The sequence below is a fragment of the Rattus rattus genome, chromosome 6, assembly GCF_011064425.1.
Source record: "Rattus rattus isolate New Zealand chromosome 6, Rrattus_CSIRO_v1, whole genome shotgun sequence".
Classification (NCBI taxonomy): Eukaryota; Metazoa; Chordata; class Mammalia; order Rodentia; family Muridae; genus Rattus; species Rattus rattus.
Window position 1 is genome coordinate 152,655,191 of NC_046159.1, and position 18,035 is coordinate 152,673,225.

The 18,035-nt window shown below is 44.4% G+C and overlaps 2 protein-coding genes across 5 annotated transcripts in view; one reads left to right on the plus strand and one right to left on the minus strand.

Annotated features, from left to right (window-relative positions):
* Kmt2e (lysine methyltransferase 2E (inactive)) overlaps positions 1 to 7,477 on the plus strand; it is a 70,815-nt gene extending 63,338 nt beyond the window's left edge. Inside the window, exons 19-27 of the mRNA XM_032907103.1 lie at positions 161 to 305; positions 677 to 927; positions 1,278 to 1,334; positions 1,462 to 2,025; positions 2,989 to 3,275; positions 3,912 to 4,000; positions 4,111 to 4,236; positions 4,386 to 4,471; positions 5,197 to 7,477. Of these exons, the coding sequence (XP_032762994.1) occupies positions 161 to 305; positions 677 to 927; positions 1,278 to 1,334; positions 1,462 to 2,025; positions 2,989 to 3,275; positions 3,912 to 4,000; positions 4,111 to 4,236; positions 4,386 to 4,471; positions 5,197 to 6,711 (3,120 nt within the window). The 3' untranslated portion in view covers positions 6,712 to 7,477. The remainder of the gene's footprint in view (positions 1 to 160; positions 306 to 676; positions 928 to 1,277; positions 1,335 to 1,461; positions 2,026 to 2,988; positions 3,276 to 3,911; positions 4,001 to 4,110; positions 4,237 to 4,385; positions 4,472 to 5,196) is intronic.
* Positions 7,478 to 8,018: 541 nt separating this feature from the next.
* Positions 8,019 to 18,035, minus strand: part of Srpk2 (SRSF protein kinase 2) — a 160,493-nt gene continuing 150,476 nt past the window's right edge. For 2 of the 4 annotated variants that reach the window (XM_032907098.1, XM_032907099.1), the window contains exons 15-16: positions 17,631 to 17,723; positions 8,019 to 11,266 (exon numbers count right to left, since the gene is read on the minus strand). In XM_032907098.1, coding sequence (XP_032762989.1) covers positions 11,082 to 11,266; positions 17,631 to 17,723 — 278 coding nt within the window. In that variant the 3' untranslated portion in view covers positions 8,019 to 11,081. The remainder of the gene's footprint in view (positions 11,267 to 17,630; positions 17,724 to 18,035) is intronic. The other 2 variants (XM_032907100.1, XM_032907101.1) reach the window with 2 other exon arrangements.

Genomic DNA, 18,035 nt, shown 5'->3' on the forward strand with positions numbered 1-18,035 from the left:
AACTTTTCTTTGGATATAAAATCTAGGAGAAGCCAAATGCAAATCTCAGTCCTTACTGCAGCTCCTCACAGTGAGATGCTTTTGTGATCAGCTTTGCATTGATAGGCTGTCTAAACAGCCGCACACTGACCCTTATTCATCTATTTCCTCTTCTACTCAGCGATGGTTGAAGCAAGCCCTGGAAGAAGAAAATTCAACAGTTTTACATAGATATCATTCACCGTGTCAGGAAAGGCCCAGGAGCCCTACAGTTAATGGTGAAAGTAAAAGTCCCCTGCTGCTGAGCGACAGCTGCTCCCTCCCAGGTACTGCTGCTGTGTGGCCAGTGTGGCAACTGTGGCAAGGGCCAGGGCAGCTTTGTGAGGGGAAGCCCTACAGCCACAGGCTTGCATGAAGGAGGTTGTAAAAGCATAGTTGGAAATGCTGTGTATGTAGGGATTCAGTGGGGGGCAGCTGCTGAGACATCAGCTCCAGTAGCACCAGGACGGCCAATGCGACTTCTGCATGACTTCTCAGTTTCAAAGGTAGCGTTTGCTAGCACTGAAGCTTCTGGGGGTCTAGGGGAGATTTCAGGTTAGTAAATCTTTAGTTTGGAGGTGAAAGTGGTAAATTGATCACTATTTCTGATATAGCAAACAGCAGTATGATTTCTTACATATTATTATTTCATCAACAGATTTAACCACACCACTAAAAAAACGAAGACTTTACCAATTGTTAGACTCGGCTTACTCAGAAAGCTCCACCCCTACTCCTTCACCCTACGCCACCCCAACTCACACGGACATCACTCCTACCGACCCAGCATTTGCTACTCCCCCACGGATCAAATCAGATGATGAAACTTACAGAAATAGTTATAAACCCATATATTCACCAGTGACCCCAGTGACCCCTGGCACACCAGGAAACACCATGCACTTTGAGGTGAGAAATTTCATTGGGGGTAAAAAACTGTTCATCCCTGGGACTGAGTGTTTCTTTATCAAACTCTTCTGGTAAGCCCTTTTCTGGCCCTATTAACTAGTGTGATGAGAAACTCAGAGAAAATTGGGAATCTCCAACTACATAAATTTAAGCACTTGCATTTGTGCCACAGTGAACATCTTTTTTTTTTTTTTTTTTTTTTTTTGGTAGTATATAATGTGACCTAAAGCTAGTGTCTTCAACAAGGCTTAAATCTAAAATCCATCATCAGTTTTTTTCATTTTAATTCTTCATGGCTACAAACTACAGTTTATTGTATTTTAATCCCTAATTTTATTACTTTTATGTAGAATATTTCTTCCCCAGAAAGTTCTCCAGAAATAAAGAGATGCACTTACAATCAAGAGGTAAGGAATTATCAAAAAAGATCCATTTGCTGATTTTCTCATCATAATTTTGCTTAAATTGCTGCTAGATAGTAATTTGTCCCTCTATGGCATTGTTTGTGTGATTTCCCCTCCCTACCACCAACAGGGATATGACCGACCTTCAACCATGCTAACGCTGGGGCCTTTTAGAAATTCCAACCTAAATGAGCTAGGCCTGCAAGAAATAAAGACTATTGGTTACACCAGCCCCAGGAGCAGGACTGAGGTTAATAGGCCTTGCCCAGGAGAAAAGGAGTCTGTGTCAGACCTTCAACTGGGACTGGATGCAGTCGAGCCAGCTGCCTTACAAAAAACCATGGAAACCCCAGCCCACGACAGGACTGAGCCCAGCAGCCAACTGGATTCGACCCACTCTGGACGAGGCACAATGTATTCATCCTGGGTAAAGAGTCCTGACAGAACAGGAGTTAACTTCTCAGTAAACTCCAACTTGAGGGACTTAACACCCTCTCATCAGTTGGAGATTGGAGGCGGCTTCCGAATCAGTGAGTCCAAGTGCCTGACGCAGGATGATGCTAGAGGCATGTTTATGGAGACAGCTGTCTTTTGTCCCTCTGAAGATGGGCTTGTCTCTGGTTTTGGACGGACTGTTAATGACAGTTTGATCGACGGGAGCTGCACACCCCAGAATCCACCACAAAAGAAAAAGGTTATAATTTAACAACTTATAGTCCTTTTAAGAAGTGGGTTTTTTACTGTGCTCTTAAGGGTTATTGGTAGTTACAGCATGTGTTATGTGAGGCATTTATAACTTAGTTATGTAAGTTAAAATTTTCATATGTACATTTTAAAGCTTTTTTTGTAAATAATTTGATGTTCCTAAGAAAGCAAAAATGATGGTGATATGAAATAAGTCTCAGATAAAAGCCTCAAGATGGTTTTTACGTGTTTTAAACGATAGGTAGATAATACTCATTCTTACTTCTCTTACTTGCACTGAGCAGGCGGCCTTGGAGAGAAGGAAATGCCTCTTCACCATCTCCTAATACTTACAGTACTTAGGCCATGCATGTAAGAGCACCTGCAGAGTATGACACTGCTTCCTCAGAGCCAGCTTAACGCAGGAGTGTCTGTGTAAGCCTGAGCCTGACTGACCGGTAGAGCCTGACAGTTAAGAGTGCCTGACTGTTAGAAGGGGAGACACAGTGCGGATTTGTTAATAGGCTTAACTGCGTATAAGTCAAAGCATTTTAGTGATATGTGCTTTTAATTTTTATAACAGAGTCCAGTTGGCAACTTTGTGGGAAGCAATGTAGTATAGTGGAAAGAGCACGGGCTTTCAAATAAGACCTAGGTTCGAATCCCGGCTCCAACACTCACCAGCTGTGTGACCTGGAGTGAGTGAGTTACTCAATTTCCTCATCTGTAAAATGGGGATGATAATATACCTATTTTCTTAGGGTTGTTGTGAGGATTAAATGAGATAATGTATATAAATCATCTAAATACAATGCCTGACATATAGTAGGCATTTAATAATTGTTAATTATTTATGGAAAATTCAATTATTTTATAATTTTTCTAATATAAATGCTGCAGTATCCTTTTTAGAAAAGAATAAATTGATTCTGATACACAAACAAGAATATTCACTCTTTCTTTCTTGTTTAAGGTCTCTCTACTAGAATACCGTAAGAGACAACGTGAAGCTAGGAAGAGTGGTTCTAAGCCAGAGAACCTTGCTTTGATTAGTGTGTCACCTCACCCAAGTGGGACCCTAAGCAGCAGTGGCGATGGCTGTGTCCACAGCAGTGAGAACGGGGAGCAGCCAGAAAACCGGGCTAGCCTGCCTTCAGCACCGCCGGCTGCCACTTGCACTGCCTCCTGTGAAGAAGGCAGCAGTGACTGTCCTGTCAGAGACGCCAACCCCACTGAGAAGACAGACCCAGAAGTTCAGTGGTAAGCCCTTCACAGTGTGTCACTGTCCAAGGGGAAAACAGAAAAGCAGACCGTTAGAGACTCCGTCTTCCTGTCTGCTGTTTGGAATGGGAAACAGACCGCAGTTGATAGCTGTAACCTCAGAAGCCTGTTGCTGGGAAGGTCTCATTTCTTCATCTGAGCCCTGTAGATATTCCTTCCTATACGGTTTCTTTACCTCCCCTACCGGTTAACTTTGGATGAAGAAGCAGTTTTGCTATTTCAATAAGACTGGGGCAACTGCATTTAAGGTGGGTCTCAGTAGCCATGGGACAGCCCGCTCAGTCCCCAGTGCACACTGACACAGGCATTTGGATTCTGTTGGAGGGGTTTTGCTCCCTTTGGCAACTTAACATGTCCTTAAAACTCTTAACACAAGATTTCCAGCCCTTCTCTTCACCAAGAAATCGCCAAAGACAAGTTAGTCTGGTTTCTTTAATTAAAATCTCAGTTGGAGCATGGTTAGCAATGTGAGAGGCTGTTTTCAAAGCTTAGCCCCAAAGTTTTGTCTCAATATAGCAAAAATCCTTCATCTGAAGGACATTTTGCTCATCAGGAGACAGAAGAGTTACCCTACATGGTGGCAGCTTGTCTGACTGGAGATGTTTTATTTTAAAGGACTGCTTCCACCTCAGTGGAGCAAGTGAGAGAGAGAAGCTATCAGAGAGCGTTACTGCTCAGTGACCACCGCAAAGACAAAGACGGCGGTAAGCGTGCTTGCTTCTGCTCTCCCCAGTGGTTCTGCCTGTTTGTGCTCTGCTGCTCCCTGCGAGCGAGCGCTAATGTTCTCTCTGGGTCTGCTCTGCTTCATCCATAGGGGGAGAGTCACCATGTGTCTCATGTTCACCGAGTCATGTTCAGTCTTCACCTTCATCTCATTCAAACCACATTCCCCAGGTGCCCGCTCAGAGCCTAGCCCCTCCTTTGACTGAACCTATGGCAGGTCAGTAAGCAGATGACCTATCATGGCGATTATTTTAAAGCTCTTTATAGTAAGAAAAAGAACTGTGTACAGCGAGCACTGTGTGTCTACAAGAGGCAGTATGTTGTCTCGTGATCTTCCATTTACTGTAGGTTTCTTCTGCCTTACAGACCTTGATCCTGAAGGTACAGAAGCCACAAGTACAAGTGAATGTCCATCCCCTGACACTTCTCAGAGCCCTTCTAAAACAAGCAAGGTAACTTCACACACTTCTCTCCTGCTACATCAAGTATTAGTCTGGGACCTCTCTACTCTTCCTGTTTCCTCACTCTTATGTTGAACCATAACAGACAACCCTGGCTTAACCTTGCAGTTTTCTAAGTACCCTTCCATAGTCGCTATTTCTCACTGAAGTTTTACTCCCGTCTTCGTGGGATTCTCTTTAGGATCAGCCAAGCAGCACTCTGTATGCCCAAGCTCAGGTGACATTCATTCAGAAGACAGCACTTCCCATCCTGGTCTGAGATGGGCTGACGGCTCAGTGGGCTTGGCCACTGAAAGACTGAGTGCCATGACTTTTGAATATGTCTTACACTGGGGTCACCCTTGCAAGTGAAAAAAGTATTTTAAGGCTAAATGATTTAATGGGGCATTTTTGTTTATACAAAGCAGTTTATCTTTAATTAGGTAAAGAAATTGGTTATGATTGGTTATAAAATCAAAATTTGTTAAGTTTTAAGGTTGTCAGAGGCTGAAAGGCAGCTGTTTGAAGAAAATGCAAAATAGAGACTATAAATTCTGGGTTATCTTCATCAAAAGCTAGAGAATTCAGTTTAACCTCACAAACTCGAATAACTTACACAATCTGCTGTGAAAAGCTCACCTTGCAACATCATAGGCGTCCTTACACTGCCTCCTGAGTCTGATTAAATAACGTTAAATACCGCTAACATTTTCTCATAATTTTTTTTTTCTTTGTAGCCTGGTTCACCAGGGCCAATCAATCCTGCTCAGTCACATGGGAAAATGCTCACAAAACCAGATTCCCACTGGGAGGCAACTGCCACTGTATCAGAAGCTGAGAACAGTGTTCACCTAAAACCAGAGCTTCAGCAAAAACAGCTGTCAAGTAACACCCCAGCACTTTCAAAGAACCATCCTCCTCAGGCCCACGTTCGAAATGCAAATGATCAACTTCCGCAAAAGCTGCCTTCTGCACCAACAAAATTGCACTGTCCTCCGTCCCCTCACACAGAAAACCCTCCCAAGTCCTCCACGCCTCACACGCCTGTGCAGCATGGTTACCTCTCACCAAAGCCTCCTTCACAGCACCTAGGATCTCCCTTCAGGCCTCACCATTCACAGTCACCTCAAGTCGGAACTCCTCAACGCGAGACTCCAAGAAGTTTGTATCCAACGGCACAGAACCTTCAAGCTAATGCTCAGCAGGCACCTTGTGGAGCGTTATTTACCCAGACACCCTCAGGCCAGTCTTCTGCAGCATACAGTCCGTTCAACCAACAGGGTCTGAGCAGCACGGCCCCGCCCCCCCCACCCCCTCCGCCTCCTTCAGCATACTATCAAAACCAGCAGCCCTCTGCAAACTTTCAGAACTACAATCAGCTAAAAGGTAGTCTTTCCCAACAAACTGTGTTTACATCTGGACCAAATCAAGCACTTCCTGGCACCACAAGCCAGCCATCCGTTCCTGGACACCATGTTACTCCGGGCCATTTTCTGCCGTCTCAAAACCCTACCATTCACCATCAAACTGCTGCTGCTGTGGTCCCACCCCCGCCTCCACCACCACCTGCTCCAGGACCACACCTCGTACAACAGCCAAACTCACATCAGCAGCACTCTGTAGCACATGTAGTTGGGACAGTTCATGCTGTCACCCCTGGGTCACACATTCATTCTCAAACTGTTGGACACCATTTACCACCACCTCCTCCACCTCCTGGTCCTGCCCCGCATCACCATCCTCCACCCCATCCTTCCACAGGACTGCAAAGTCTGCAAGCACAACACCAGCATGTAGTAAACTCAGCACCCCCACCGCCCCCTCCTCCTCCTCCTCCAGCCAGTGTTCTGGTTTCTGGGCATCATTCAGCATCAGGTCAAGCCTTACATCACCCACCTCATCAAGGACCTCCACTTTTTCCTGCGAGTGTTCATCCGGCTGTACCGCCGTACCCCTCACAAGCCACACATCACACCACTTTGGGACCGGGACCCCAACACCAGCCTTCCGGAACAGGGCCACATTGTCCATTACCAGTTCCAGGTCCTCATCTCCAGCCCCAAGGACCAAACAGTATTCCAACACCTACTGCTTCAGGGTTCTGTCCTCATCCTCACCCTGGCTCTGTGGCCCTGCCACATGGGGTGCAAGGACCTCAGCAGGCATCGCCAGTGCCTGGACAGATTCCAATTCACAGAGCACAGGTGCCACCAACATTTCAAAACAATTACCACGGTTCAGGGTGGCATTAAAATGGACTCCAATAACATTTTTTAAAATGTTCTGTAAGATAAACTGTATATTTCATATGTACCTGTTAAGGTACTTTTTAAAGCTTGTACATGAAACTTTGTATAAAAAAAGACAAAAACAAAACAAACAAACAAAAAAAAAACAAAACACCAGTGCTCTTCCATTGTATTTTTCCCATTTTTGCTTTTTAAGATTCCGTATGAAATGTGCTAAGCCAGTCGTAGGCATCTTAATTCTGTAAGTGAGCATTCCAACTGTCTTTCTGACCAGAGAGCTGATGTACATGACCTTAAATTTCATTGTTGCAGTTAAATTCATTTAGTGACTATTTTCTGTATTATTTTATACATATGCATTAAGTATACAGCTAAAGAAAGCACTAAGGATTTTCTTTTTTATGGTCAGCAGTTCTTTGAGTGCACCTTAGGTCTGAAAATGCAATGCAGGTTTTTATAATTTGGTGTGGACATGGCTCATTTTGTTTTATCAGTTTTTTGCAAGCAAAATGTAATTTAATGTGTAGATAATTTCTAGTGTCTCCTGACAGATGTAAATACTGCATTTCTTTTGCGTGTATAATTGCTTCCCACCCTTTTCATTTGGTATATAGCATTGTACATATGCAAGTCTTTGCAAAAGTGTGATCTCTGTGGAGTAGTACAGCACATGGCCTTTCCTTTTTATTTCAGTATGCTGTCACATTAAAGCACTGGCTGGGCATTTTAATTCATGTTAATAAACCACAATTATGTCAGTTTTACTAAATTGTTCTGTACAACTTCTGAGATTGAGGTCTGCTTAACGATTTTACAAAAGTTACGATGATTTTCAAATATAATTTATAAGTAAAGAACCATCCATTTTCTTCAGTAGCTGCTACCTCAGCTGCACTGCAGGCTGCCAACAGCCGGTCTGCGTGGGTCCCACAGCCCTTCCTCTCTGACCACTTGCCTTTTCTTTAGTAGCACGAGTCACAGGAAATTAAATAGTCACACCATGCAACTTAGCTGACAATCTAAGAATCTAATGTTCACCCACATCACTGATTCACTGCATACCTTCAGTGAGTTGCACACCACAGTTTACTGCACTTTGAAAAGGAGTAATTTACTTAAATCACGGGGAGATTTAATTTGTACAGTTTAGAATATGACTCAGATACTTTTACTAATAATAATCAAAGCTGATACTAAAATATAATATTTAATACCTAGCTTTAGGGCTTTTTTTAGTTGTAGAAAATAGATCTCTTACACAAAACCAAGGGGGAAGGCATTATTCTGAAATACGCCAAAAAGAATGAAAATGATCTTCAGTGAATATTTTATTACTGAAAGAAGATACATCAGTTGTGACTTCTTAACCCTATTTACCTTCCAAATATGTGACACAATTGGGCACTGTGTGTGTGTGTGTGTGTGTGTGTGTGTGTGTGTGTGTGTGTGTGTGTGTATGTAAAATGCATCAGGAAAAACAGTAAACTCTAAAATTTAGTGACTTAAATCATGTTTTATCATTCAATTCCCATTTGAAAGTTAACTTTGGTGGTATTTGAGAAACAGCTCATTCAGGGCTTAAAACCAATCATCTTCAAGTTTTTGAAGAACACCAGTTACCATGCCATCTTTGACTTGCCAATGTTCACCTTAGGACATTTAATAAAGAAACTTAGTCTCAAAACTGGATGGGTTCACACTGTTCCTCCTTGATAATTTCAGACAGACCAAAGAAGTGTTCATCTGTAAAATCACCTGTCCACAGACTTTCCAAGTTGCCCAGCTATAAAGTAATTCCACAATGAAAGCTCGTGTGCAAACTGAAAGGCATCAACTAAATAGAATCTTTAATGGACACACTCTACAAACTTAATTGAAAGAGAGAGGGTGTGCGTGTGCGTGTGCGAGGGACGGGAGGGGGCTAGAAGGCCTAGGTAGGCAGATCTCTGAGTTAAAGGCCATGGCTTGAGAACTTGCCTCAAAAAACAAGAAAAGAAAAATAATCTGAACATGTTTTCTATTCCAATAAAAGTTTTACTCATACCTGTTAAATCACGCACGGTACAGGGAACATGGAAAAACAAGCAGATATCATCTAAAAAGTATACTTCTTTCAAATTCCCTAATGCCCACTTTGTCTCTGTATAGTTCTGCGGATTTTGAGATTAGCTACTTCTGAATCTGTTTAAGTCACATAGAAGACCCACTGCTTCTAATTGTCCATAAAAATTTCACAGGGTCTTTCCACTAAAAAGACTGAGTTGACTATCATGTTCCAGATAACCAGCGGTTCACTTTAAGCTTTTATTCATTTCCTTCTTCCTCTTTTTTTTTTTAGGCTTTCAATATGGAATCTCACTATATAGCCTTGGATGGCCTGGAACTTCTGCAGACCAGGCTGGCCTCAAACTCAGATCTTCCTACCTCTGCCTCCCAAGTGCTGAGATTAAAGGCGTGCACCACCACAGCCAACCTTTAATTCTTTATCATCCTGCTACCAAGAATCTGATAGAGTCACCAAGGTTAATATTCTAGCTTTCTTTTCCAACTTGACATTTCTAACTGCATTAGACAAATTTCATTCAAAAACTAAAAGTTCTTTCAGAGGTAGGGAAGACATAAACATACTCTGTGGTTCCTATAGGAATGTTTCTATAGAAACCATGACTTAACAGCCACCATCTAACACAGGCTCCACAAGGAAACCCACAGGCTCATCAGAAAAACTCAGCATGCACAGTTTATGAATGAGTGGTACCTGCCTCACTGCAGTGTGTGACGGAATGAAGTTAACTCCTAGGAGGGATATGTGTCTTGTCCCCAGAAGGAAAGACTGGGGGCAGGGGAGAACGCCCCCCACTTATGATGAAACATATAACTAAGCCTGGCTCATGAAATCCATTCTGCACCTCCTTAGCTTTGTTGGCGCTCTACTGACAGCAGTGTATGTTGATTCTGACTCTTCAATGCAGGGCAATAACCAAGGCAATGTCTGGAAAAACACCCCAAAACACTTTAATTTTTAAGACAAGTGCAAGCACCCCAAACAAAGGATTATTGTTACAACACTTGTTAGCTTTTCACAATCTAATTATTGCAAAGGCAAATGGATAAATGTTAATGGACAAAGTCAAGAAAAAAAACGAGGCACCTTAATGAATAAAAATTTTTTAAAAAAGACATTCAATCCACTGACTTCTAAAAGAGGTTAAATACACCTCCTATGAGACACTCTAAAATAGTATTGCCTACTAATGTCTGCGTCCTGGATTCTACAGTTAATTTTAAGGAAATGCATAAACTAAAACTGTATGCGCTCTGCAAAGGGGACATGACCTTCTCATTCATGGGCGGTAATGAAAAGGCAAGGGGAGCCGCAGTAGCAAGGAAAGCTGCCGGTGGAATGAACATGATCACGGCTACCTGTAAGCCGTGAGGCGTGTTCTGTCCACTGCGCTGCAAACGGTAGAAACACACCTTGTGTTTTAAACAAACACTGATCATGCTTTGCCGAAAATATATTATTTTTTTCATTCCACACACTGAACATATTTCTCTCGTCCAATTTAAACAACGTATTTAACTTACAGTGCTGGGAAGAGGCAACACTAGATGGTACTGGGCCATCACATGTTTTTAAACATAGTTTTAAAAATATGCAAAATACAAATGGAACTGCTAGATTATAGTGTCAATTTTAATGTTTTTCTCTCTTGCTGGGCCACAGAGGGCATGGCACCTAATCCAGAGCCACTCGGACTGCTATGGAATGAAAAGTTTGTGCAACTTCTTGAAGCAGTGGGAACCCGAAACATGCATGGAGGCTAAGAAGCACTCAGGGCTGGGCAGCTTTCTGCGTGGGACTCCTCGCCCTATCTATGCAGATGAATAGTTACATACACTATAATACAGGGGTGAGTGAGTTCCCTTCGCCAGAAGATAACATTGTACATTTCCTTGCTCTTTCTTGGTTCCAACTGATAATTTCTTAAGAGTGTAAATTATAGAATACTCAGCTAAAATGTGTCTTCATAAATAGTTAATGAACCTGCCAAAACACAAAGGGGAAAGTATTTTTCGTTCAAAAAAAAATGACATTTGAATGTCACACAACACAAGAAACAATGCTTAGAGACATGTTATTGTTTCCAGAAGAAAATGGCGAGTAAACTACTTAGCTGAAGACAAAGACCACCCTTCCCCAGGACCGTGGTGCACAGGAAGCGAAGTGTCAAACAACAGTACCTCAAAGCAAAACAAAGGTCTGGGTGGAGCCCGCTCACTTGTAATCCTGTTAAAGAATGAGAGCCACTGTTTAGGTCCAATGCACTGGGAAAATGTGCTAGCTCAGAATGCTATATTTGTAGAATCTGCTAAGAATTCAACCAAGGATGCCGAAGGCATTCGCCAGCTGAGGCTCGTTTTTCTGGAACCATCTCTAACATTGGGATCAGGAAATCTGTAAACTGTGCAGCATCTTCATGGGGCCAGCCATACTTTTCCACAAGAACATCAAAGAGGCTCCAGGGCTTCAGCTTGGTGATGTGCCGCAGTTCTCCTGGAGAGAGAGAAAGACGCACAGCGTCACAACAGCTCCAGATTTGCACGCCTCACACTTTCCTTGATTCACACCGCCTTTTTTTCATTGAAGCAGGCAAGTTACCTCTCAAAACCTGATGGGAACAAGGACAGCCAGCTTGTCCCCTAAGCAACGACGGCAGTTAGCTGGCTGTTCCCTAAGCAAGTCTCCCTGAGGAGCTGATGGCTGAGTTGAAGCAAGCTCAGTGGATGTACACGGACTAATAAGTCTGAACAAATCATCTCTGTGCTCCGTGTGATGCAGAAAGCACACAGAGTATTTCTGTTTCCCACGTGAGAACCGCTCACACGCCAGCTTCGGTGGTGGTGCAGTCTGCACGTGGCTGAGGAAAGCTGCATGACGTACACTATTGGAAGTCGTGTCACTGCATTTTACCATGGCGAGAAGAAGTCTGTGCTTCTACCTCAATGCAAACATCACTCTGTCTGGAGGGACACATGTCCTTTCAAACTGTGCTGTCCACCGTGCTTAGCCTTTGGCTCCATGGGGCTAGTAGGTACACAGTTAATATCCCTCCAGAACACAGTCACTTTAATTTGTCTAAATTTAAAGAAACAGCCTCAAACAGCTACTGGCAACCCCAAACAACTAATTTTTATCTCCACCAGTTTTCTGTAAAACATATGACCTCAAGGACAATTTCTTATAAAACCTTAAGTTAAAAAATGTTCTACAGTGTCAGCTGTAGTACAACAGCCAAAACTAGGAAGCTCTGGCCTAGCAGAAAAACGAACAGTATTTTTACTTAAAGGCTGTTTTAAAAAAAAGTTACTTTTTTCCTTTTCCTTTTTTTTTTTTTTCCCGGAGCTGGGGACCGAACCCAGGGCCTTGCGCTTGCTAGGCAAGTGCTCTACCACTGAGCTAAATCCCCAACCCCAAAAGTTACTTTTAAATGTAAAGTTTTAAAAAGTTACTTTTAAGTCAAACTGCCAGGTGAGGATAACTTTCATTTCTCTGTGTTAGAAAATGTTCACAGAATATCTACAGCTGCCGATAAAGTGGCCTTGGGCAGCCCTGAGAGTGGACCTCTCTGTGTATCACACGTCGAGGACCTGCACCTGACCGACAGCTCTTTCCCAGGCCTGCAGTGGAGGCTGCAGGTGAGTGGAGCCCAGCAGCCCAGCCCTGGCACTACACTGGTGTCTTCCCTTCATACACTGCCATAGAGCATGCATGAGGGGCCAGACTCCGTCTGCTCGCCTCTGCAAACACATTTAGCAATTCCTCAACATTCCAAGCATTACTTACAAATGTAAAAAGGAAAAACAAACCAACCAACCACACAAAAAAGGAGAAGTCCCAGCAATCCTGCCCACCCATACCCTTTCTGTATACTCTTCAATGGCCATCCTTATCTAGGTAGAGAATTTCCACCAAGCTGTACACAGGGTTCCATAAGGAAACTCTGAATGCTTCCTGGTTGAGGAGGGGAGGTGACCGATGAGATCAGAGTCAAGCACTGCTTTGAGGTCTCTAGGTCCAATAAAGAAACAGACCAGCAATTTCAGCACTGGAAAAGGAAGGTCTGGGATTAAAACAGTTTGTACAACTCAGGTCCAAACTCAGGTCCAAAGGCAGGTGGGATTGGTAAACAGGGCTTGCCACTCACCAATGTAAGCCCGCTGGCCTAAGTCTGACCATGTGAGGTGGAAAGAGAGAACTGATTCCACAAAGTTGTTCTGATCTGATCTCCACACATGCATTGTGGAACATGACACCCCATCACACGTTCCATACACAAAATAGCAAAATAATACAAATTTAAAAACCCATTTGAGCAATCACTGAAGAGTCTAGCTCCAGGGACCTAGTCAAAGAATATAAACCATGTCGCCCCTCCCCCAGGGCCTGAATAAGGTCAATATTTAGGGTGGAAGCTAAAAAGCCAAACACGAGAACATATGGGGCAATACTATAGAGTAAGTCTAAAGCTATGTCCTACAGAGTCAGACTGACTGACAGACGCCTGTGGGCGGGGACATCAGGCGCTCAACCCCAGCTCTGCAGCAGGCAGCAGGGCCTCCCAGTGCCTTCCAGTGCGTCCCAGTAGACTGATTAACCACGCGGACAGAGCCACAGCCACCCTCATTCCAACAGTTACTACAGACTGCCACTCACACGTGGCACTGAGGTAAGTTCTCTGGTTAAAGCAGGAACTTCCTTGACAAATATTTAACTGTTCTGTCTTGGCAGAATCTCATTTGCACATAAATATGAAGACTGGCAGGCACTGTGGGCCGGAAGAGAATCGACTGAGGGAACCTCCCACCTTTTTAGGCTAAGATGCTTCAATGAACACTAAACTAAGTACATTCTTCCCTTTGTACACATAGAAACTGGTTCAGGACTGCACCTTCACCAACAATCCAAGGACATTCAAATACCCAAAGGAAACGAGCACAGCATTTGTATGTAATCTGTGCACACTGCACATACCACACACATCACAGTCCTTTTCCCCTTTCCCTTTTATTTTTTTGGAGACATGGTCCTCACTATGTAGCCCAGTCTAGCCTGGAACTGCCCATCTCCTCGCTTCCACATCCTGAAGGCTGGGACTATAGGACTTCACAGGCACACGGGACACACGCACGCACGCACGCACGCACGCACACGCCTCTCCACTGTAACTGGACTCAGCCAGCACCACAGAAGCAGTTATGTTCTGCTGTGTGGAGAATGGGACAAAGAGAACAGTACAAATTTTTATAAATGCATTTGTGCTCTGATGCCCATTAAATTCTTGGATGTGGAACAAGAGAAACTAAAAGACTCACCATGGCACCTTCTGTGAAGAAGCGCACACGGGATGGAGGAGGAGGGACTAGTGAGCTTTATAGCCCAAGTCTGAAAGCTACAACCCCAGAGGCAGCCACGGCACACAAGGACATTACACAATGGGTGGGTGACAGTCAAAGCTAGCTGTGCTGGCATTACCTCGAGCTCATGAGTCCTTGAAACAGTTTCATGTTTAGACCTATGTCCAATGTTCATCATGTCAATGTGAATATTCCAAAATCTGAGGAAATCAGAAAGTGGAAATTTCCTATCCCAAGAATTTTGGGGCTGGAGAGATGGCTCAGCGGTTAAGAGCACTGACTGTTCTTCCAGAGGTCCTGAGTTCAAATCCCAGCAACCACACTGTGGCTCACAACCATCTATAATAGGATCTGATGCCCTCTTCTGGTGTGTCTGAGGACAGCTACAGTGTACTCACATATATAAATAAATCTTTAAAAAAAAAAAAAAGAATCTTGGATAAGGGATATTCTGCTATATGATGGAAATTATTTCAAATTTATAGTACCCGAGTACCAAACGCCTTAAAACTTAAAATCAGAGCTAGAAAATTCCAGCAGTTAAGAGCACTCCTTGCTCTTACAAAGGATCCAGGCTCAGTTCCCAATGTCCTCCTGGTGGTTAACCATCATCTGCAACTCCAGCTTCGGAGATCTGATGCCCTTTTCTGATCTCTGCAGGCATCAGGCACATACACTCTGCACATAAATGCATGTAGGCAAACTACTCAAATGCATCTTAAACAACAAGAAAAGCCGCCACCAGCATGCATGCAACCTGTGGTGAATGCTGTTTTCTGTGGCAGCACTCTGCTGCCTTCGAAGGCACTGTCCACCATATACCCGTCTTGTACTACACCTCATCAGCCTCTGTCCTTCTTCTGCTAGGCAGGACTGTGTGGGCAAGAGAGACTGCTAGAGCAGGCACACTCAAACTGCTCTAGGCTTGTCTTTATTTGCTCCTTCATTGTCTTGGAGTCAGCCTATACTCAAAGCTTCAAGGGAGGACCATGTTCACCCTTCCCAGAGATTACAAAGACAGTAAGGCCCTCAGAGGACACTCCTTATGTTCCTAAAGCACTGTGATGCCCACAGTCTGTGCAGCTGTAAAACTGATGTGAAAATTTTGTGAGTCTTTTAAATGTGAAACCCATGCGTTGAACACAACAGGGCCAGCATGAAGACTGTCAGCCCCAGTGAGCAGACCCCACACCAACAGCAGGTCCTCACAACACCCACGGGATCAGCTAATCCTGGAAGTTAGGTTTAAAAAACCTCAATTTCAGCTCCAATATTTAAATTCAAAATATGGACTACAAAGTGGATTAGGATCACACTTTGATGTGTGTGTACAAGACCCTGTGGTGGTGTCAGCAAGGAGATACAGTATTTTCTTTAAAACTCACTATGATCCCACATTCTGTTTGCAAGGCTTCTTCGCTATCTCACCTCACCTCAGAAGATTAGGGTGCTGGCCCTCACATCAGGAGTTTATATTGTCTCATGGAAACTTCCTTTACTGTACTTCTAAATTTTCAACTGAATTTCATTAAATATTTAAAAGTTTTTTATTAATATCTGTCTTATGTGTATGAGTATTTTGCTTGCATGCATAATTGTGCACAGCATGTGTGTGTGGAGCCCACGGAGACCAGATGAGGATATTGAATCCTCTGGAAGTTCAGATACAGTTGTGAGCCACCACGTAGGTGCTGGGAATGAAGCAAAGTCGGATCCTCTGCAAGAGCCTCATGTTCTCAACTGCTGAGCTGGGCTACCAGACTCTCTCTCGTGTGTGTGTGTGTGTGTGTGTGTGTGTGTGTGTGTGTGTGTGTGTGTGTGTGTGTGTGTGTGTGTGTGTGTGTGTGCCACGAGGGTGCTGGGAATGAAGCAAAGTCGATCCTCTGCAAGAGCCTGTGTTCTCAACTGCTGAGCTGGGCTACCAGACTCTCTCGTGTGTGTGTGTGTGTGTGTGTGTGTGTGTGTGTGTGTGTGTGTGTGTGTGTGTGTGTGTGTGTGTGTGTGTGTGTGTGGTGTGTGTGTGTGTGTGTGCCCATGGGAATGAAGCAGGTCGGATCCTCTGCAAGAGCCTCATGTTCTCAACTGCTGAGCTGGGCTACCAGACTCTCTCTCGTGTGTGTGTGTGTGTGTTGTATGTCTGTCTCTCTCTCTCCCTTTCTCTCTCTCTCTCTCTCTCTCTCTCGTGTGTGTGTGTGTGTCTGTCTGTCTGTCTCTCTCTCTCTGTCTCTCTCTCTCGTGTGTGTGTGTGTGTGTGTGTGTGTGTGTGTGTGTGTGTGCGCGCGCGCGCCAGACTCTATTACATCTGCGTGTGTGTGTGTATGTGTGTGTGCACCAGAGAGAGAGAGAGAGAGAGAGAGAGAGAGAGAGAGAGAGAGAGAGAGAGAGAGAGAGAGGGGGGAGGGGTGAGTGTTAGCAGAGGACAACTGAGAGTGTTTACTCCTTAGGAACCATTTACCTTTTTTGAGTTCAGCTCCCAGTCCAAATCCAGGGCTTGGAGCTGGAGCCTGGCATGCCAGGCTGGTTGGCGAGCCCCGGGCTCCAGTGTTGTGTCTGCAGCCCCAGGATTACAAGTGCACACACCAATGTGGCTGGCTTGCTCATGTAAGCACTGGGTTGAGCTCAGCCCTTCAGCTCAAACAGCCTTTGCTTTACCAGCGCTCTCCCAGTCCTTAAGCAACTGAATCTAAGCTGGCAAAAGCAGGCTCCCAAGACAATGGCACCTGAGAAGGGTTTTGTTGTCATCAGGTAGGATTTCACATAGCCCAGGTTAACCTCTAATATTCAATGTAGCTGAGGATGACCCTGAGTTCCCCACCCTCCTACTCACAGCTTTTTCTGAGGATTCCTTTTTTTAGGGTGAGAGGAGAGACACGCTGCTTGGAAGGATGTTTAAGGATTGGTATTACCTGCGAACTGCCCTATGACATTAAAACCAGTCACCCATGGGGCTGTCTACATAACCCAAAGTACATGTCCACAGGATTTCACAGGTCTACACAATGCCAAACTGCTCAGGCATGGACACAGTCAAGAAAATGCCCATGGTCGTCTATGAAACCCACTTCGAGGCTGTCTCTTCAAAGACTAAGAACAGAAAGAGAAGTCTAGCTTTGCCAGTTTGTGACCTATGCTGGCCTGGGACTCCTGATTCTCCAGTCTGAGGCTCAGAGTGCTGGGATACAGGGATACGTCACACCCAGCTCAACCTGGTTCTCTCCCTAAACTCCGCTGAAGTCCTTTCTACAAGTATGGAATACACGCACTGGTACTTGGAGTGCGCTAAGAGGTAGCTGTTTGAGAAAGGACTGCTGGAAGCCTGCTTTTTTTTTATAGAAATTTCAATCCATAGATCCCAGACGGCTCCAGATTATTTTGTGAGTACCTTCTTCAGCAGAATCCCCCAGTTGAAGTCTTGATCTTTTCCACTGCTCAAATATGAATGCACGATTTCTCCTCTTGGGAGAAGATCATGCTGAAAATTAGTGTCACATAAGTACCGTTACCTTTTCTGGTGAAAAACTCCTTGGAATATTTCCCCAACATAGCGTATTTTCGAGGGACTTTCCCCAGCAGTTCAATGATCAATGCTATGTGATCTGCATTGGGAAACATTGCCAGCAAAACAGAAACACATGACAGTTTAATCAGTACACTGCATGCAGACATGGTCACTGCCCGCACAGACAGAAACGGAGCACAACCTGAACGGCTTTTGTCCAGCTGAGTCAGAACTCAGAGCTAAGAGCACCCTGGGCACCAAGAAGGGGCCAGTGGACAGTGTGACCCCATCACAGCCCACTCAGTCTTCAGTCAGCATTTAGAGCAGCACGGATATTCTGCTCGGCTGGGTTTGGAATTTAGAAGAAGTGCTTTGGTCGCGTTAGCTGCAGTTGCTGCAGCAGCCGTTC